The following is a 22,651-nucleotide window of genomic DNA, read 5'->3' as shown; positions in this document are numbered from 1 at the left end:
CAGCAGAGGGCATTATGTGAGCTAAAAGCAACACATCACTTAAAAAAATAATAATGTGAAATTTTTTTCTGATTATATAAATGATGTGGGCTTATAGAAAATTTATTTTATACAGAAAAGTATTAAAAATTTACCTGAAACCTCACTTCCTTGGGATAACTACTACAGGAATATATGCTGTTTTATATGGTAAACTGCAGCTGAAAGCCTCTTTTTCTTTTTTATTTTCTTCCCATCCTGTCTCTGCCTCCTCCCTCTCTGTCCCTCATTTGTGAGCCATTTGTATCCCATTTCTTAACTAATAACCATATCTGTATATTTCCATACTTTTTCCAGGTTATTATATATATACTACCTATAGATTACTACCCTCAGATGCTGATTTAATTGGTAGGGTCCAAGCATCTATTTCAAAAGCTCCCCAGATAAGGGACACCTGTGTGGCTCAGTTGGTTAAGCGTCTGCCTTCGGCTCAGGTCTTGATTCCTGGGTCCTGGGATCAAATCCCGCCATCAGGCTCCTTGCTCAGGGGGGGAGCCTGCTTCTCCCTCTGCCTGCCACTCCCCCTGCTTGTGCTCTCTTTCTCTCTCTCTGGCAAATAAATAAATAAAATATTTTTAAAAAAAAGCTCCCCAGATGATTCTATGTTTAACCAGGTTTGAGAACCACTGATTCTAATCATTCTTTCAAATAGTTGCACACTATCATATGATGTGGATGGTCACTTTTTATTCAACTATTGCACCATTGATAGACAATCCTTTTGTCTCCATTATAAATAATGCTATAATATACATTCTTGTGCTTATATTTTCTAGCTCACTTGTAAAATGGAAATAATGATAGCACTTATCTCTATCGGCTTGTCATGTAGATAAAGTGGCTTAATATTTGTAAAATATTTAAAACAGTACCTGACGTGAAATGTATTTAAGATGATGATATCATCATTATTACTTGTATCTGATACTTTTATATATGATTATTTATTTTGGGGGGTTGAATTCTGAAGGGTGAGATTTCTGGGTTATATTTTTTAAATTTCGATAGATATTGCCAGAATACTTTCCAAAAAGGTAACAGTGATTCATACTTATACTGATAATGTTTCAGAAGGATAATTCGCCCAAATCCTTGTCAGCAACAGAATTTTCTACTCTTTTTAGCATCTGCCAGTTAGATAAAAAGTGATATTACTTCTTTAATTCCTTACTTTATTTTACATTTCCTGCACTATAAGATAAGCTTAACATCTTTCCTATTTTATTGATCATTTTGATTTGTTGGTGGTGGTGGTGATGGTGTATGTGTGTGTGTGTGTGAGAGAGAGCAAAAGACAGATTCTCCTTCTATTTTCCTTTGCCTATATTTTCTATTGGAATATTTGTCTTTTTCTTATCATTTGTAAGAGCTCTTTATTGACACATATAGTAACCGTTTTTCTTCATTTATCTTGTGACTATTTTATCCCAAACTATTATTTACCTTTTTAGTTTTTGTGGTGCCTTTGTTCACATAATCAGTTTTAATGTTTGTATAATCAAATATATCTGTATTTTCTTATATACCTTCTGGGTTTCTTGATTGAAACCCAATTCCTAGATTTTACATATATTCTCTTAAAATTTATTTCAAGATTTAAGAAGCATGAATTTATTTTACCTTAAAAATATGGTGTGAGATAGAGTGAAGAAAACTTAATTTTCTTCAGGGTAGAGAGCTAGTTTTTATACCAGCATTTATTAAATAAGGCATCCTTTCTTGCTTGGTGCTTTTAAAGAAATAAAAAAGATAATTGGGGCTAAAATTTTATGGGAATGGGGGAGAGGAGTAGTGAGAAATGAGAGTTGAGAAGTAGTCAGGAATCAGGTCACACAAGATGGTAGGCATAAAAAAGGACTTTGGAACTTACCACAAAAAGCAATTCCAGGGGTGCCTGGGTGGCCCAGTCAGTTGAGTATCTGACTCTTGATTTCAGCTTGGGTCATGATCTCGGGGGCATGGGATTGAGCCCTGCATCAGGCTCTGCATTCTACTAGGAGTCTGCTTGTCCCTCTGCTCGCATGCATGCTCTCTCTCTCTCAAATAAATAAATACAATCTTTAAAAAAATTATTTAAAAAAATGAAATTCTATTTAAGAGTTTGAGCAGGAGAGTGATATGATCCAATGAGAATTTTAAGATTGCTCACCCCAGGAATCTCACATCTTTTGGGGGCATATATATATATATATATATATATCTGTAATAAAAATCAGGCTTTCTCCCCTTCTGTTTAAAAAAAAAAGATTGCTCACCCCAGTGTGGAAATGGTGCTGAGGTACAAGTAAGGAAGTAGAGGGACAGTTTATACTGGAATAGTCCAGGTTAGATGCGATGATGATGTAGAGAAGAAGGGGCACTGGTGGTCAGGATTGGATGGATAGACCCAAGAGCTATTTTGGAGGCAGGCAGGGTTGAAGGGAAGATTGAATGTGGAAGGTGAAGGATGGGAAAGAGTCAAAGATGACTTCATTTTGGGGCTGAGGGTGGTTCCTTTTTCTGATCTCCATAAAACTGGACAAAGAATAGATTTGAGAGAAATATCAAGAATTTAGTATGAAAGAGATGAAAACAATCATAAAGGAACATTATTATGCAAAGTCTGTGGCAGTCAACCTGAAAATTTAGAGGAAATGGATGATTTTTGAGTTAAATGTAAACGGCCAGCACTGACCCTAGAAGGGATAGAAAAATTAAACATATCAGTAGCCTTGGGAGATATTCAAAAATGGAGAATTTTCACTTTTAAAAGGACCAGACCAGGCCAGAATGCTTTGGCAGCTGAGTTGTATCTAAGCTTTGAAGAAAAGACATTTCTTATATTATTTAAGCCATTCTCGACTACTGAAAGATATAGATGAGTTGCAGCGTTGTTTCCAGGCAGAAACCTTGAAACAAAGGGAATGCCCATCAGAAGTCGAGTAAATTGTGGCACATTTATACCATGGACTACTATATAGCTAGTCTTTGAAAACAGAATTTTCTATTAGAGGCATCATTGAGGAGCTGAATGGAGCAAATTTGTAAGAAAGGCCTGTGCTGGTGGTAGACAATACCCAGGACCTCTTAGAGCAGCCATTCCAGTCAAAGTGCTAGAGACTTTATGTGTTGCTCAGATCTCTCCTCTTCTTTCTAACCCTCCTGCTCTCCCCCGGTTCACTGCCTACTGGTAGTGTGTTATTAAAATAAATAAGCATTTATTTGTAGCATTTACACCACTTCCGAACCAGTCCCCTATGTGTGGCTTCTCAGGGTCTCTGCCTAATGTTAGGTTGTGCACTGCACAAGGATACCTGAGTGAGGGATGAGTGGGGCTGAAATCTAATGTGCTCTACTTACCAAACCATGAAACTTTGTGTGGACTGCTTCTCCCTGGAAGGTCTTGCTCACACTGGCGTGGTCAGCTCACCAAACATTAGCCTTATAGGACTGGGAAAGGGGCCACCCTTCTCTGATTTGCACACTGGGTGTAGAAGTGTCTAGTATCAGTTCTGAGTCCCATGACAACAGCGAACCAGACACAATCTCTGCCTGCGAGGCTGACAGGCTAGTTGAGGTGGATAATCCCATACACAACCAGCTGCAAAGTAAGTTACTTTAAAGAACAGTGTCTGACATATCAGTGCATTGTTCAAAATTCTTCAAAGGCTCTCCGCTGCTTACAAGGAAAAATCAAAACATCCTAGCCTTGAATTCAGTGTCTTGTGTAATCTCTCTAAACTAGTCAGGCATCCTCCAGGTGGTCTGCTGTGACCACGGTCCCTGACAGTGTCTCTATGCCTGTGTCTGGATGGTATCCCTGGCTTAAGATACTCCCTCCCACCTACCTTTCATAGCACTCACCTCTTCAGTATGCTGTCAGTGTGCTCTCAGCCTTCTTTTCCATGATTTCCTGAAGCAATTTGTCTGGGCCAGCTGGAGAGTGACCCATCAGTACAGGACTGATGATACCATTCTTTATACTTTGGCCTTGACTCTCTAACTTTACCTAAAGAAGGAACTTATGGAATCAGTAGGATCTTTGCATTGTTGGCACCCAGCACAGAACTTGTACCAAGCAAGAGGGTGATGAGTTTGGTTGTGTAGTCTGAAGATTCTTTTAAAATTTCCCAACGTACTTGCAAATAGTTCTGTCAAATGCTTGCCCCTGAAACTGTGTAGCTACCTTGAAAAGATAGACATGTACTGCGGAATGATTTATGAATGTTCTCTTACTGCCTCTGACCTACATATATTTTTTGTTTTCTTCTGTTTATATCTTTCCTGCCTCAGTATGATACATCTTAATAAAGAAAACCAGCACAGACATAAATACTTTATAGTTGTGCTAATAATATTTTCCTACTTTCAAACATTTGTAAAATTGAAACTGCTTTTTAATTATGCAGAATAATAGTGGCAAAACTAGAAAGCAAATATAAGGGAAGCATCAAGACATGAGCTTTCTGTTTTATTTTAATAACAATTTGTAGCATTTACACCATTTGCTGATTATAAATAGCATATACTCATTATAGAAAGTGTATAAAAAAATGCACGCAAAAAAGCCCGTAATTATTCCACCATCCCAAAATAACAACCATTAACTTCCTTTTGTATTTTTCTTCCTCCTCCTCCTTCTCCCTACATACTCTTAAAAATTTCCAGTATACCTGGTTATTAAAATGTATCATTCAGAAAGGTTACTGTCCAAGGCAGTAATAGGACATTTACATGTCCAGAATGACCCTCCTGATCTTTCTCTCATAATATTAGACTTAATTATTTCAATCTGACTTGTTAGCTCCCTGATTCTGAAGTTTAAAACCATGACTAGCATTTTACTAATTAGCAGTATATGAGATCTAATAACGAGAGTTCAAAACAGACACTACTGGATGTCTGATCTCTGCTTCCACACGTAAGGATCTTGTTAGTCGCCACTTCATCCTAACAAGTGAAACATTGAACAGACCAAAAAAATCAACAACTCTTCTTGGATTCATAAGAGAAAAGATGCCACAGGGCAGACCACTGCCCTCTAAACTGAAGAGACAGATAGGTGAATACAGAGAATCCCAGCTTACCAGAGCAGAAATGTGGAGAAAGAAACCTCCCTGGGAACTAACAGCAGGGCAGGAAAACCTGAACTATGATTGACATGTTGTTGGAGGCTCGGTGCAGACAACTCTGAGATAAAAACTCCAGGGACCCAGTCATGAGGGGCCTCCACAATTTTGTGAGATTTTCCTCTAGGTTCTCCACCAGATCCTTACAGTAATTACCAGAAAAAAAATGTCCTCATGCTTCCTGTGGGGGAGGGAGAAGGAACCATTTTTAAATACACCAGAGCAGTCTGTTCTTTTTAACAAGGCCTGCCTTTAGCAGAAACTCATTAACCAAAGCCTAACCTGCTGGGGTATTATCAAGAACTGACCCAGAAGAAGGGAAATACCCAACTCCAGTAAGCTTTAGCCCTCATGGGAAGGAAATAAAACAGCCAACTCCTGCCCACTCTAGCCATCCTGTCCTACTTCAGGAGGGAAGAAAAAACTGAGAAACTAATGAAGTTCACAGTCCAGAGGCACAGGCTCACCAAAAGTCTGCAACCTAATCATAGGACTAGAGAAGGCTTCCCCTCCCCCTGGACCTCAGCACCACCTTACTAAAGGCCTGTTTACAGCTGATCCTTTGACCCAGAATGTCCAGCTGTCAAGAAAAAACTACAAGGCATATGAAAAGACAAAAATCACAATCAGAATCAGACATTATAGCGTATTGGAAGTATCAGATAGGAAATTTAAAACAACTACGTTTAATATGCAAAGGGCTCCCATGGGTAAAGTAGACCACATACAAGAACAGATAAGCATTGTAGGCAGAAAGATGGAAATCCTAAGAAAGAACCAAAAAGAAATGCTGGAGATAAAGAACACTGAAAGAGAAATGAAGAATGTCTTTGATGTGCTCATGATAGACTGGACACACTGAGGAAAGAATCTGTGAGCTGCAGGCTATCTCAATAGAAATCTCCAAAACTGAAAAGCAAAGAAAACAAAGATTGTAAAAAACAGAACAAAATACCTAAGGACTGTGGGACAACCACAAAGAGTGTAACATACATGTAATGAGAATACCAGAAGAAATAGTGAAATAAGCAGAAGAGATGTTTGAAACAATAATGACTGAGAATTTCCCCAATTAAATGGCAGATACTGCACCACAGATCCAGGAAGCTCAGAGAATACCGAGTCCACTAAGTGCCAAATGCCAAGCAAAACAAAACAACAAAAACCAAAACAAAACACAAACTAAATCTAGGCATATCATATTTAAATTACAGAAAATTTAAAAAATGAAAAAAATCTTTGGGATTTTAAAAAAAGATTTTATTTATTTATTTGACAGAGAGAGAGAGAGAGAGAGATCACAAGTAGGCAGACAGGCAGGCAGAGGGAGAGGGAGAAGCAGGCTCCCTGCTGAGCACGGAGCCCGATGTGGGGCTCAATCCCAGGACGCTGGGCTCATGACCTGAGCCGAAGGCAGACGCCTAACTGACTGAGGCACCCAAGCGCCCCTCTTTGGGATTTTTTTGAAAGAAGGGAAAAAACACCTATCTATAGAGAACAAAGGGAAGAATTATCTCTTACTTCTCCGAAATGATGCAAACAAAAAGAGGGTGGAATGAAATATTGAAAGTGTTGACAGAATAAAAACCACCAACATAGTATTCTGTACCCTGTGAAATTATCCTTCAAAGTGAAGGAGAAAGGAAGACTTTCTCAGACCAACAAAAATTGAGAGAATATGTTGCCAAGTAGACTTGCCTGGAAAGAAACATTAAAAGAAGTTCTTTAGAGAAGAAAAATAACATAGGTCAGAAGGGTGGATCTACATAAAGAAAAAGAAGAACATTGAAGACTTACTTGGCTTAACATAATACTCTTTAGGGCGCCTGGATGGCTCAGTCAGTTAAGGGCTGCCTTCAGCTCAGGTCATGATCCCAGGGTCCTGGGATCAAGTCCCATGTCTGGCTCCCTGCTCTGCAGGGAGTCAGCTTCTCCCTCTGCCCCTCCCCTGACTCGTTCTCTCAATCTCTCTCTCAAATAAATAAATAAAACCTTTAAAAAAAAAAAACCCATAATACTCTCTAGCTCCATCCATGTTGTTGCAAATGGCAAGATTTCATTCTTTTAAATGGCTGAATAATATTCCATTGTGATATATATAGATATAGATGATATAGATATAGATATATCACATCATCTTTATCCATATGTCAATTGATGGATACTGGGGCTATTTCCATTATTTAGCTATTGTAAGTAACGCTGCTATAAACATAGGGAGGTGCATATATCCCTTTGAATTAGTATTTTTGTATTCTTCAGCTAAATACCTAGTAGTGTACTTGCTGTGTTGTAGGGTACTATTTTTAACTTTTTGAGGATCCTCTATACTGTTTTTCACAGTGGCTGCACCAGTTTGCACGAACAGTGCAAGAGGGTTCCCCTTTCTCCACATCCTCGCCAACACCTGTTGTTTCTTGTGTTGTTGATTTTAGTTATTCTGACAGGTGTGATGTGATATGTCATATGATGAGCATTTCCCTGTGGTGAGTGATGATGAACATCTTTTTTGTGAGTCTGTTGGCCGTCTGTACATCTGATTTGGAGACATGTCTGTTTATGTCCTCTGCTTTTTATTTTGCTGTAGTCCCAATAGTTTATTTTTGCTTTTGTTTCCCTTGCCTCAGGAGACCTACCTAGAAAAAGTTGCTGTGGCCCATGTCAGAGAAATCACTACCTGTGCTTTCTTCAAGGACTTTCATGGTTTCAGGTCTCACATTTAGGTCTTTAATCCATTTAGTTCGTTTTTATGTATGGTGAAAGAGAATGGTCCAGCTTCATTCTTTTGCATGTAGCTGTCCAGTTTTCCCAACACCATGTTGAAGAGACTTTTTCCCATTAGATGTTCTTTCCTGCTTTGTGGAAGATTAGCTGACCATATAATTGTGGATTCATGTCTGAGTTTCCTATTCTGGTCTATTGATCTAAGTGTCTATTTTTGTGCCGTCACCATACTGTTTTGATTACTACAGCTTTGTAGTGTAACTTGAAGTTCGGAATTGTGATGTCTCCACTGTTGCTTTTCTTTTTAAGATTGCTTTGGCGATTCAGAGTCTTCTATGGTTCCGTACAAATTTTAAAATTGTTTGTTCTAGTTCTGTGAAAGATGCTGTTGGTATTTTGATAGGGATTGCATTAAAGGTATAGATTGCTTTGGGTAGTATAGACATTTTAACAACATTTGTTAAAACTTTTACTTTTTATTCTTATTTGAGCTAACAGAAAATGGTTTGTTCAAAATAATAGCAACAATGTATTCAATTGGGGCACCTGGGTGGCCCAGTTGATTAAACGTCTGCCTTCAGCTCAGGTTATGATTCCAGGGTCCTGGGATCAAGTCCCATGTCGGGCTCCCTGCTTGAAGGGGAGTCTGCTTCTCTCTCTCTCTCTGTCCCTCCCCTGCTCTCTCTCTCTCTCTCAAATAAATAAAATCTTTAAAAAACCAAAAACCAAAAAACCCCAAAACAATTATTCAATTGTTCAAATGTTCAATTGTTAATTGTATTCAATTATGTGTGCTTATGTATATTCTATGTATATGTAATACTTAAATCTTTTTTTTTTTTTAAGATGTTATTTATTTTGACAGAGAGAGAAAGAGACAGCTAGAGAGGGAACACAAGCAGGGGGAGTGGGAGAGGGAGAAGCAGGCTTGCGGCTGAGCAGGGAGCCTGATGAGGGGCTCGGTCCCAGGACCCTGGGATCATGACCTGAGCCGAAGGCAGATGCCTAACGATTGAGCCACCCAGGTGCCCCACTACTTAAATATTCTTATATACAAGTAAAATGAATGATAGCAATGACACCAGGGATAGATGGGATGGGAGGAAGGAGTTAAGATTATTTTGTTATTATAAGGTATTCATACCACCTATAAAGTGGTATAGTGTTATTTGAAAGTAGACTTGGATTAGTTGTAAGTGTATATTGCAAACCCTAGGTCAACAACTAAAAAATGTAAAAATTAGCAAATCAAATCCAACAATACTGAAGGTACAACACCAAGAGTGAAACAATATAAACTATGGACTTTGGGTGGTAATGAGGTTCATCAACTGCACAAATGTACTACTCTGGTGGCAGATATTGGTAACGGGGGAGGCTGTGCATGTGTTGGGGAAAGGGATATATAGAAAATTTCTGTACCTTCCTCTCAATTTTTCTGTGAACCTGAAAATGCTCTTTAAAAAGTCTTTTTAAAGAAAGGCACTATTTGGTTACCTTACACAATATTTATATTTTTTCAATAAAATAACACAGAATATATTATGAAGAATCTGGCAACCTGATTTTATTTTCATTATAATCAATATTCTTGGGTGTCTGTATTTTAAAAATTATCTATGGTAACACTTTTTTAATGAAAAGTTCTATGGATTTTGACACATATATAGATTCAAGAAAACCCTGCCAAAACTGGGACACAGAACATTTCCACCAACCCAAAAGTTCCCCCAGCTATCTGCCTATAGTCACATCCTCACCTCACCCCAAACACCCTGGCAACCACTGATCTGTTCTCCACAATTATGGCTTGATCTTTTTCGAGAATTTTTCAGAATGCCAAATAAATGGAATCATGGTATGTAACCTTGGTTCTTTTGCTCAGCATGGTGTATTTAAGATTCACCCATGTTGTGTTTACCAGTAGTTTGTTGCTTTTTGCTGTTGCATAGTAGTCTGGTGTGCAAGTTTCGCAGTTTATTTATCCATTCACCTGTTGAATAGTTTTGGGGGGATGTCCAGCTTTGGACTATCACAAATAAAGCTGCTGCAGGTGTTCACATACAGGTTTTTATATAAACCAAGTTTCATTTCCTTAGGCTATAAACCTCGCAGTGGGATTGTTGGGGGTCAAATTTATATTTAACTTTATGAGAAATCACCATGTCATTTTCCAGAGTAGCTGTACCGTTTCACATTCCCAGCAGAAGTGTATAGTGTTCTAGTTGCCCCAAGTACTTGTCAGCACTTGGTATTGTCAGTATTTTAGCCATTCAAGTAAGTATGTAAGTAATGGTATCTTATCATGTTTTTAATATGCATTCTTCTAATGGTTAATGATTTTGATTATCTTTCTATGTGCTTATTTGCCATTCTTATATCCTCTTTGGTGAAGTGTCTATTACAGTTATTTTCCCATACTTTAATTGTGTTATTTGTTTCTTGCTGTTGAGTTTGAGAGTCCTTTGTATATTCTGGATACAAGTCTATTATGGAGTATGTAGTTTTCAGATATATTCTCCTAGTCCATAGCTTGTCTCTTCATACTCATAACAGTATCATTGGAAGAACAAAATTTTTAAATTTGATGAAGTCCAGTTTATCAGTTCAGTTTTTTTTTAATGAATCTTCTGTTTGGTTTTATTTTTAAGACCTCTCTGCCTAACCCCAGTCACAAGGATTTATCCTGTGTTTCTTCTAAAACCTTTATTGTTTTATGTTTTTCAGTTAGACCTATGGTCTATTTTGAGTTAATCTTTATGTAAGGTGTGAGCTTTATATTAAGGTTTCTTTCTTTCCTTATGGATGACTTATTGTTCCAATACCCATTAGTTGAAAAGAATATCTTTCCTCCACCAAACTGTGTTTATGCTTTGTCAAAGATCAAATGGCTGTATTTGTGTAAGTCTGTTTCTGGAGTTTCTATTTTGTTCCATTGATCTCTGTGTCTGTATCTTCTATCTGGCTCTCTTTTAACTAAAAAATAATAATAAATAAACCCCAGAAATATTTGTCATGGGTCATGAGCAATAGAGGGTGGATGGGGGAGAAAGCAGTCCCCTGTGGGCCCGAGAACTAGCAGCAATTGATCCTCTCTATCACCTATGTCCTGCCCCCTCCTAGCTCAGACCTGATGGAAACTGAGCTGAATAGATCAATAAAGTTACCAGGTAACTTCATGGTGTAACCAGTTAATAAAACCAAATGTCTTCTTCCTTAAACACTTTCCTCACTCTCACTGTGTTCTTCGTGGTGTCAACTGAAAAATATGCCAGGCTCACATAACTCAGTGCAGAGGGAGGAAGCTGTACTCTGACTTAAGGAAAAGTTTCAGATGAAAATACAACTAACTCTGCTTCCCATGCAGGGAGATACAAAAATGGAAACATCTCTTATGACTTAATTTGAAAATAAATTGTCATCCAAGCCATAGCAGGAGTTTTATTACATCAACAACGGGTCTCTGTTAAAAAGAAGTTTCTGGGTTACCTTTCAGCGTGGGCCCTTTGCATGAGGAAAATCCAGAATGACATTCCAGTGCACAGAAATATAGATGGGTGGACACACAGAGAGATGGAAACATTTCTAGATAGTCTCCTTTCCTTTCCCCTAGCCCAAACTGGGATCATTTGATATATACTATTTTGTAACTAAAATAGGTTGTCTTTGCTGCATAGAAAGCTGGGGTTGATAGCACTAATTATTTTTCATTATTTCTTTTGATCACAGGTGATAGCAGTGGTAGAGTCATGGTGTTAAGTAAACACATGTTTTCTCCCTTCAGGCTGATGTTGGAGGACTTCTCTTCTTTCTGGGTGTATTAGGATAATAATTGCAGCTAAGAAATAATGTACTGTTTATTGACATGGCCAGATGGAGCCATTACTTTTACAAAGACACATGGGTGTTTGGATTCCAAGATCCACGTGGCATCTTCTAATTATTGGCCAGTTTTTCAGCAGTCCTGACAGTTTTAGGCTATGAATAGTGGCTTCTTTCACATGCAAACATATCTTATCCTGTTTCTCTGCTCTTTCTGAGTTGAAGTCAGCTTTTAAAACAGACATTATCTGGGGATGCCTGGGTGGCTCAGTCAGTTAAGTGTTTGCCTTTGGCTCAGGTCATGATCCCAGGGTCCTGGGATCAAGTCCAGCATCGGGCTCCTTGCTCAGTGGGGAGCCTTCTTCTCCCTCAGCCTGCCGCTCCCCGTGCTTGAGCTCTGTCTCTGTCTCTCTCGGATATAAATAAAATCTTTTTTTTTAAAAAAAGGGACATTATCTGATTCCCTTTCTACTATTCATAATGGTGCTCCCAAAGTGAATGAATGAGCATCTATTCATTGTTTACCTTTTACTTTTCTCGCTTTATCTTATGCCTCTAGGTAGGATGGGATTAGACTGAAGAATGAGAAAAGGGGCCACCCTCATATATTCATTTGTTTATTCATTCATTCATTCATTCATTCTGCAGATGTTTATTGAGTACCTACTCTGTGTCAAGTACTTTGCCTTCGAGGAGCACATAGTACAACAGGTGATAGATACAAGTAAACCTCCAAGTGGTCTAGGAGCACTACATAGAGTCCCCTATTCAGCCTTGAGAATTAGAGAAGGTCTGTATATGAGTTAGCCTAGTGAAGGGGGAAGGAGATAGGGGAGAGTACCCAAGCAGAGAGCATTGCCTATGTAAATTCCAGAGAAGATGTCAATGATTTTTCAGAGGACTGCAATGATATTGGTATTACAGGAGTATAGAGTGCAGAGGTAGGTTTTTTATTGTCCAGTATTTGATTGTACAGTATTATTTCAACACACACACACACACACACACACCCTAGAATATCCTCCCTAGATAGGGAATATATTCTTGAGTCCACCATCGGCCCCACCCCTTTCCATTGTTCTACTCTATCCTGATTTATTTTATTATCTGCCCAACCCATGTAGGTGTTTGAGTTTGGGACCTTCTACCTCTGAACCTAGATAAAGATCAAGCTCAAACTATCTCGGTTGCCATTTCTGGTATGACAGGAAAGGAGACTAGCTTTTTGATGGGACTCTGAAGACCAACCCAATGAAAGATCTTACCCCAGAGATAAGACCAGGACAGTTACTCACATACATTAAAAGGAGGGTTCCCCTCCCCAGGGAGGAAAATGGAATATGAAAACAAATATTTATTGAGATCCTATCATGTGCCAGGTACTATGCTAAGTTCTTTCATAATAGGCCTCTCTATAAAAGATGATAGTCATTTAAAAGATCACAGGTGCATGTGTGAAATTAAACTTATAATTTATAAAGTGATCTGATGCATCTCCAAATATCCTATATATGAGAATGTCACTTTCATGTGTAATGCAGTCAAATTTTTGTCACTACTGAGGGTCAGTTATGTGTTAGGTACTGGACTACAGTGGGGATACTGAACAGACAGGGTCACTGCCTTCTTCACTGCTGGGGACTTCCTCACAGCATGGACAATTGTCTCTGGTCCTTGGAGCTGTCAGCTTTGAGTCACCCTAGAACTAAAGGAAATTTTTGAAAAATATGTCAGGGTTTGTGACCTTGGTGAACTTTAACATATTTGTATATTTAAGGTTGATTTGGGTCAAGCCAACCCTTCTCCTGGGAAGGAAAATAGCAGCCATTAGGTAAGTCAATAGGAAACACCTCTGTTGGTGAATCAGGGGTGACATTATCTTCCTAGGACTTTCATATTGTTGGTTTAGGATTTTGAATACCTTGCTAAACTAACTTTAAAAAAATAACTTCTTGGTCCTCACAATAGAAATTGAGCCAAAGCTGGTTTACATGTTCATACTGGCGTTTGGTATGAGTCATGAGAAATGAGGATATTTATTTCCCCAGAAAGAAGGAGAATCTGAGTTAACTTTGAATCCCTCTCTGTGGCCCAACATAGTGCCTTAGGCAGACTGTTGCTCAATAAATATTTGCTAATCCAAAAGCCACTTAGCCAGAGATCTGTATCTACAAAGAAAGGTCTTCTTTGCCAATCTGTCAGAGGGCCTGCACTGTGGAACCGCCCTATATATTGGAACTTTGCCCATGAGGAACTCTAGCAGGGAGTCAGGAACTGGTTGGGTTTATATAACCTTCTGTTTGCCAGGTATGGCATCCAGGTAAAATTAGAATGTAGTAAGCCACCCTGAGCATAGATTTCTTCCTTCTCCCAGGCTCTACAGCTGGCCTGCTGGTCGTTCTCCCTGTTCACATCTGGGAAGCATCACTGAGCCCTAGTGAGAGAAGAATTCCAGTTGCAACATTCTGATCAGCGGCTGTGCTGGGGCAATGGAGGAAGGGCAGCCCCAGGCACAGAATGATGCAAGTTTGTGCATCTGATGACGGCTTCTGGGGGAAGCTGAGAACTGTAGGAAAGGCCCCACCAGAAGACCGGGAATCCCAAGTTAATGATTACAGTGCAGTAGAAGTAAGGACAAAAAAAACGAGAGCTCATGGGAGAAACTGGGAGGACTTTGGTGAAGTTGAAAATGAGGCAGAGAGGGGATTCTGAATTGTAGGAAATTCCAAGAGGCAGGCTCATGTTCTGTTTGTGAAAAACCAAGTTCGGAATGACTGACCAGTGGTAAGCCAAGAGAAGATTCTGAAATATTCGGGAGCATCTGACAGCAAACGAAGGAGACTTTGAATTACAAATAGAAGAAAATGGAAAATCAAGGCAGTTTTGAGGAAAGGTAGCTTTGCAATCTTTACATAGAATATTTCAATTGACTACAGTATTTAACAGGAGGGATCTATAGAAGCTGGTGTGAAGGCTGGATTAACGAGGTGGGCGGAGCAGGTTGCTATGGTGTGGCTCAGATGCGGCTTTCAGACGGGGCAGAGCGTGGAGTTACGCAAATACAGTGGCTACCAAAAGCAGAGTAGCCCAGGCACCCAGCATGGCTGCTGAGCTCTCAGAGGTGGGTTTGGAAAGACATTTGTTCAGAGCATTGCTCAGAAGTGAGCTGGGCTCCCAGAAGCGCTGTAATTTCTTTAGATCATCTGATAGCAGTCTCCGATGTTTACCAGCTTCAGGGAGATCAGGCCATTGTGAATTTTTTTTTTTTTTTTTTTCTGTAATAAAACTAGCCCCAGCCAGCCAGACTGGGAACTTACTGCCTGAGCTGTTTTCCAACATGGTTTTGCTGGCAAAACCAGACAAGAGTGTTTCCTTGACTCTCAAGGGCCCTGTTTACACTGACTTTATTTTTACTGCCAGCTTTCAAGTGGGAAGAGGAAGATTCTATTTAAAGGTCAGCAGGTGAGCAGAAGGATCCCTCTCCTGCTATTCCTGGGTGTGCCTGTCCATGTGTGCATGCCTCTCTCTGTTTGTACCTTTGTGTGTGTGTGTGTGTGTGTGTGTGTGTGTGTGTGCTTTTCCACATGCAAATTATTTGTGCCCTGATCTGATTGATGAGACCAGATCACTTGTTTGTAGGCATAATGGTGGGTGCCTGGCTGGTTGTTTGGCAGTTCCCTATTTGTTTATTGTAAAGAAGGTAAATCAATCTGTGGGATTTTCTGGATTGGAGGGCAAGGAATATTTACTGTCAACAGGATAAGAACAAGGAGATATAAGATACTGGGCTGCTGGGTGCATCTAGTGTTGGGACAAGAGCATAAAAAGGTGGGGAAGAAGCCAACTACAGAGCATTTCTATCTTGAGATTTAAGTATCTGAGTGGGAAATACAACTTGGGAAAATTGCCTTTGGTCAAAGCACCCGTCAATAGAGCTAAATCGAGTCAAATTAAGTTGGACTCAAATTCAGTTTCAATTTCATCAACTCTCCTTTTTAAATTCGTTTTTTTTTTTTTTTTTTTTAATTCCCGAAAGATGACAGACAGATGCTCCCAATTTGGAAATGAGAGCTGCAGGGAAGAACTGAGAAGGCCAGTCTCTGGTCCATGTACACATTCTCAAAGAAATTTAGCACCGAGACTAACATTCTTGGGAAACCAACCTGCAAGTATCCTCCACTGACGGACAAACCAAGACATTGCTGCTCCGTTGAGGATTGACCAAGAAGCCATGAAATCCCTGACTGCAGGAGACTTGGAAGACTGCCTTATGACTAAGGTAAGGACAGGTACGCGTCTCTCCCACACTCCCACCCCATCCCTCCTGCCCCACCAACCTGGATTCAGAAGGGATGTCAGGCTGCTTCCAAAGATACATGAAATGCTCCTCGGGAAGCCAAGACCATCACCCATAAGAGTGTTTAGGGACTTAACCTTATTTCAGTCCTCTCTCTGAGACTCTAGTGCCAGAGGCCCATTGGGTACAGACTGTGAAACAGAAAGTTAGAACGTGGGTTGGAACTCCATCTCTGCCGCTGGTACTGGGTGTAGTTATGAGGGAGGCACGGAACCTGCCTGAGCCTCAGCTTTCTTCTCTGTCAAATGGGGGTGATAATAGGGTCATTGAAAAAGAGTAAATGAAATTAAGAATGCCCTTTAGAAACTGTAAAACTGCTAGATTTAAAAATATATATCACATATTTAGTACAAATCCATTAAGAGTTAATTGAATTTCTTCTGTAGAGAGTCATAGACTCTTAGAGTGTTAGAACTGGAAGGGACCTTACATATTATCTAACTTAATTCAGCCTTTCCATTTACTGATGAAGCTATTAAGGCACAGAGCCACCCGTAAAACTAAAACATTTAAAGTAAGATTAGGGACTTGTCTAAGATTAGGGACATGCCTTCACAAGTAAACAAAGCAGAGTTCATTATCACAGTGATAAGTTGATTTTTTAGGCAAACCACTTAGATAAATAGGGGAAGCTTAAAGATGATAAAAATTACAGCCAACAGGGGCGCCTGGGTAGCTCAGTCGTTAAGCGTCTGCCTTCGGCTCAGGTCATGATCCCGGGATCCTGGGATCGAGCCCCGCATCGGGCTCCCTGCTCTGCAGAAAGCCTGCTTCTCCCTCTCCACTCTCCCTGCTTGTGTTCTCTCTCTCTCTGTCAAATAAATAAATAAAATCTTAAAAAAAAAAAAAAATTATAGCCAACAAAGTGATTTCCCATTATTTCCCCTTTTGGGGGGCTATTATAAATGGAAGGGGTGCTGGCTGGCATTTTCCCATGGTCCTGTGTTTTCTGAAAGAAAAAAAGTCCAAATTTCTTTTAGCCTGGCAAGTAATACTTTATCTTTCCACGCTGTTTCCCTGCTCTCCAATAGCAGAAATTCTAAACAGTGCTCTCTACATTGAATCCAGCCTGTGCACAGGTTTTCTTTGGCCTGCAGAGTATTTTTAAATTTTTTCAAATTTGTTACAAACATTTCATAATAGTGGGATTTTGCATAGAAATCCAGATTTCCCTCTTCTGTGGAAAAAGGAAAACATCAGGATATCTGGCAACCACAGGTCCCGTTTCTTGCCTGGCAACCGTGGATTGGGGCTAAGTGTCTGTTCAACAGAGCACGTGCTCACGGGTTGTCTGGGGGCTGCAGCACTCCTGCGCCCCCCTCAGCCCTTCCTCTCGTGTGCGTCCACCCTCTGTCCCTGTAGGTGGTGAGTCTGCCGGGCATGCCCCGCAAATACTATGTCCTGAGAAAGCCTAAGGCCTGAGCTGATCCTCTCTCTCCTGCCAGGGGACACATCCTCTCTCCTCTCCATTTCCATTTCTCTGGCTCATACTCATCCTTCAAATTCAGCTCAGAGCCTACCTTATCACGAAAGATTTCCTTGACACCCTAACCCAGAATGTTTTGGCTTCCCTTTGAACTCCTGTCGTAATTATTACTGACAATATTTGTTTGGCAATCAGTTGTATATTGACTCTTGGCACCTTTCCTATTATTATCTTGGGTGGCAACTTAAATATTATCTCGTTTTATTCTTTACAAGTTTCTGTAGGGGACGATAGTGTCTCGGATATCTTCGTTCCCCTTGACGTTCACAGATGTGGTCAGAATATCTTTAGGAGTCATTGAAGATAATACAAGAATGGTGTAAAAGGTGCTGGCAGATTGAGGCCCAGGCAGGATTCCTGGAATCTATCAGCAACCGTGTGGCTCGTGCACAGTACCTCCAATAACTCGACCAAAGTCACACAGCTAGATAGTGAAAGTGCGAGGTGTCGGTAAGAAAATTCTGGTTTACTCCAAAGCCGTATTTGCTCTGCTAAACCCCTCTAGATCTCCACAAACACACACTGAGCACCCGCTGTGTGCAAAACACTGTGCCCCAAACCCAGGTCCAGGATGTGGCCTGTGAACTGAGAGGGAAAATGTGTTTGGGGTGTCTTTAAGGATGGCCCTCTCCCTCCTGCAGATTTTGCACATAACTCCAAGGGTGAAAGGAGAATGTTCCTTGTGCAGACAGGGAAATAACACATGGCAGACCGCAGGGCTACATCGGAGATTTCCACAGGGTGCTGGAGGAGAACTGAGGAGTGTTGGCTCTCAGGGAGGAGGTGTGGTGCGGCAAGAGGAGTGGAGACTCAGCCTGAGAGCGTGCATGGGGTTTTAACAAGTGGAGGAGTACTGGAGAGGCCTTCCTGGCGGAGGGAACCCCGTTCAAGCAGTCAGTGTGGGTGTAGTGCCCGGCAGCCTTGTCCCTGGGGAGGCCGAGCAGTACAGTGGTTACGAACGTGGGCTGCCAGGTGCCCAGCATGGATCCCCGTTCCGGGGCTTACTGACTCAGGCGGGACCCAGAGCAAATTCCTTACGCACTCTGAACTTGAGTTTCCTCCTCTGTAAAATAGTGATAATCACAGCATCCACCTCCCAGGATTGTTGGGCAGCTCAAGGGGGCTAGCTCTCAGAGAGGGTCCTGCACACAGGAGGGCCTCCCGTCCCAGCCCCGGGGTGCCACTGTTGCTGTGGGTTTTGTGCAGCTGTATGGAGTCTGTGGGGCCCCGGCATCTGGCTCAGGGAAGAATGGGTCTGAGAAGATGCGGATATGATGGTGGAAGGCCGCCTATCTCATCTGTAGGTAGCACCTTACGTCTCCATCCTTTTAGATCATTAATCCTGGAAGACAGAGATGGTGCTCGTCCTGTGTTTTTTTTTTTTTAAAGATCCGATTATTGGATTTAATGCAATTCCAGAATTAAAATGTCTGGCAGGAAGTTCTCAGCCTTTTATCCCCAGGGGCACTCACCGTGGGTGACAGCCACACGGGCCACATGCTCTTGGGGGCCAGGCCTGTGTGACATTCCTGGCATGCGACTGAGCGCCGCCCCTCTACCTGTCTCAAGAAAGCACGTCGGAATGCAAGTGAGTCAGAACGGTGTTATGATAGGCAATAACCTTGAATTCTCACTGATTTATATTTGAAACAGTAAATTGTTCTGAACTCGAGCTATTAATAGTAGCAGATGATGTGTGGGGCAACAGTGGGCCAGACGCTGTGGCTGGGGAGGAGGAAGGTGGCCTGGGATGGGGAAGTGTACGTGTGTGGGGACAGGTACACGTGCCCTGGAGGGAGGCCCACGGAAACTACATGGCACCCTTCAAGGGGGCCTCTGATGACTGTTTTTGCAAAAACTCTGCTTCATTAGAGTTCCTGAATTGGCTCGCTAACAAGCGGGGTGTAACTTTCCGGGGTCAGTGGGATGGAGGGGAGGATGAGAAGACAACCCTGGTCTAGCATTGTGGGTCTGGCTAATTTCACCCAATTCCTTTCTGCTCGTGCTTTGTCCCATCCACAGAGGTAGGCTTTTAAAAAGAAAAGCACACCTATGTTCACTGACCTAATCCTCGGGGGAGGCGAGTGAAACTCACACGCGCACTGAGGTCACGTTTGGACTGAATGTGCCTTGATTCCTTCTTCGGAAGTGACCTTCTTTCCCCCTTACGTGTGTTCCCAAGCTGCGCCGTGGAATGGGTCTGGTGACAGGCCGCCTCAAGGCTGCACCTGGTATCTTCCTGAAGTTGGACCCACATGAAAGGGCTTCTGGGCTCGGGCATGTGACGGGTCTCTGCTTGTGGTGGCACCTCCTTCTTCCCCCAAGATCACTCCCTACAGAGCCGCCTCGGGCCCCATTCCCTGCTTTTCCACACCCTGAAATGGAATCTTCCTGCACCACCTTGCTAGGCTGTGGTCTCCTCCTGGGGTTTCTGGGTGCTGATTGACACCAAGGGAGTGATGAGTGGTCTGTGGGACGGAGCCTGGGAAACCTTCAGCGTAAGTCCCTTCTGGGGCTGCTGAAGAGCACGTGGTCCATAGAGATGTAGAGGGAAGAACTGACCGCAGGAAGTGTGGCCAGCGACGCGGCCCATCACCACCTGCAGGGAAGAGGCTTCCACCTGACTCGCACTCAGGCCCCTGCTGTGTTGCCCTGGGGTGCCTGTGGGTGCCAGAACAGTCAGTGACGCCCAGATTAATGGAGACTTTGGATCTGTTACTTCATGCGCCTTGACTTCAGTTCAAGTGGAGGGCATGGTTAGGTTCAGGAAGAGGATCGAGGTGGGTATTACTTCTGGAGCGTCTACTCGAGGATATGGAACAGAGGGACAGAAAGAGCAGTGAGGGATCCTGGACATAGGGCCAGCCCTACTGCCAACTGCCAGTGTGACATTAGGAGAACCACCCATCGCTCTGGCCTCCTGTAGAGTGACACCAGACAAGTTGATTTCTGAGGTCTCTTCCAATTCTAAGATCCCGAGTCAAAATAGCAATGGCAGTAATGGATGAAGGAAATCAAAACCAGAATTTATAGCTCTAGGCCCAGAAAAGTATTCCCTTATTCTGATTTCTACTTTCAGAAATCAAAACAAGTCATAAAGATGTATAATGAGTGAGAGATTACAGGTGTCTTCCAGGGAGTGTGTGACCTGGGAGCTCTGCCCTGTGAGGAAATTCCATCATCCAGTGAGGGCAGAATTTGTAGAAGAGATTCACAGTGGAGAACTTTTATCCGGTAGACCTACTCATCGTACACGCACACACGTACTTTTTCTCTCAAGCTTTTACCAGTTAAAATTTATATGACAGTGTCGGGGCGCCTGGGTGGCTCAGATGGGTAAGCATCCAACTCTTGATTTTGGCTCAGGTCATGATCTCAGGGTCCTGAGATTGAGCCCCCTGTCCAGCTCTGCTCTGAGTGTGAAGCCTGCTTCAGATTCTCTCTCTCTCCCTCTCCCCCTGCCCCTCCTGCTTGCTCTCTCTCTCAAAACAAAATTGACAGTGTCAATATGGTGATGAATCTTTCATTAGTTTATCAACTCAGGAAACAAAATGTACGCGCATGTATAGAGCTACCACTATGTTACTGACATTTGGGTTCTATGAACTCACATCAGTGGACTTGGATGATTTGTGGCTGAGCCTTAGTGCTCAACACAGTCTAAGAAATTAGCTATTTGAGAAGAGTATTTCCCAACCACTCTGACTGCGGTGTTCCGTCTAGTTAGCCTTGTATGACTTTCTCCCGCTATTCTTTTTTTTTTTTTTATGATTTTATTTATTTATTTATTTGACAGAGAGATAGTGAGAAAGAGAGCACAAGCAGGGGGAGCGGCAGGCAGAGGGCAGAGGGAGAAGCAGACTCCCCACTGAGCAGGGAGCCCGATGTGGGGCTCGATCCCAGGATCCCAGGATCATGACCTGAGCCGAAGGCAGCCCGCCTAACTGACCGAGCCACACAGGTGCCCCTCTCCCGCTATTCCTGATCAGACTTCTGGTCCCTGACATTCTCCAGTGTTCCCTAATCTACTAAATGGTTTTGTCCATTTTCTTCCCCCAGCTGGAAAACATGGCCCACCACAGGAACCTTCCCTTGTTGCTTTAGCCTTCTCCGCCCAGCAAGCCCTCGCCTTAGCACCTCCATTGTTACCTTTGGAGGGCTGAGGTGTGGAGACCATCTTACAACTGAGCCCACTGATATGCCACAGCTCCGTGGACCCCCCACAACTGAATCTTGGGACTGCCTGGCAGTCCGCACGTGGTGCCTGAACAGCCCCCATTCCTCAGAGATGTGATTTCCAAAGTCTGTCACCCCGAAGTCCCCTGTGGTCCCCTCCCCACCTCACTCAGCACATTGCCTTGTCTTCTGCTCTGTAAAGAAAACAGCCCTTAGACAGGAAATCTCTCCGATTCCTGCACTCCTACCTTTTTATCTGTGCTTGCACCTTTCTTTCTTTCCTTCTGATGCGCCAACGTGAATTGCTCACCAGGTTTCTGGATTTGCATGACGCTCTGGCTGGGAAACCCTGAGTCAGTGGTTTAGCTCCCTGCTGCCTCTTCCTTCCCCACTGGCTCCTTTCTCTCAGCATTTAAATGTGTTCAAACCTGTGTGTCATTTCGAAAAAACCCTGTTTTTTTTTCCCCTTCCCCGGCCAAACTTCCTGGAGGAGTTGCTTACCTCTGTGTTCGCTTGCTCACCTCCCACTCACTTACTCTTTACCCACTGCAATCTGGCTTAAATGCCCACCCCTTCCCTGAACACATCCATCCTGTTCTAGTTGTCAAACACTGTGGACATTTTTGGGGCCCTATCTCATTTCAGCCACTTAATGTTGACTTTGTTCTTGAAATTCTTCTTCCTTGATTTTCAAGACCTCTTGCTGCTTATTCTCCCATTTCGCCATCCTCCTCCAAGGCAGTCTCTTCTCCAGCAATATAGGGGAACCATTGCAACCCCTTGTGCTCCTCATACTAGATACCTGCCATTTGCTCTTTCTTGAACAACCCTCACACCCTTCTCTTTCTAGCTAACTCCTACTAATCTTTCAAGATACAACTCCCCTACACTATGCCTCCAGGAAGAGACCCCAGCCTCCAGACCAGATGATATTTC

At 42.2% G+C, this 22,651-nt stretch overlaps 1 protein-coding gene across 1 annotated transcript in view; it reads left to right on the top strand.

Moving 5' to 3' along the window:
• The window catches only part of MAB21L3 (mab-21 like 3), a 69,125-nt gene that overhangs the window by 32,435 nt on the left and 14,039 nt on the right, over positions 1–22,651 (top strand). The window contains exon 2 of the mRNA XM_032420833.1: positions 15,733–15,975. Within this exon, the coding sequence (XP_032276724.1) occupies positions 15,928–15,975 (48 nt within the window). The 5' untranslated portion in view covers positions 15,733–15,927. The remainder of the gene's footprint in view (positions 1–15,732; positions 15,976–22,651) is intronic.

This window comes from Phoca vitulina, unplaced genomic scaffold (genome assembly GCF_004348235.1).
Source record: "Phoca vitulina isolate PV1807 unplaced genomic scaffold, GSC_HSeal_1.0 scaffold2, whole genome shotgun sequence".
In the NCBI taxonomy this organism is placed as follows: domain Eukaryota; kingdom Metazoa; phylum Chordata; class Mammalia; order Carnivora; family Phocidae; genus Phoca; species Phoca vitulina.
Note: the sequence above shows the minus strand (reverse complement) of the source record. Positions and strands in the feature narration are given on the sequence as shown.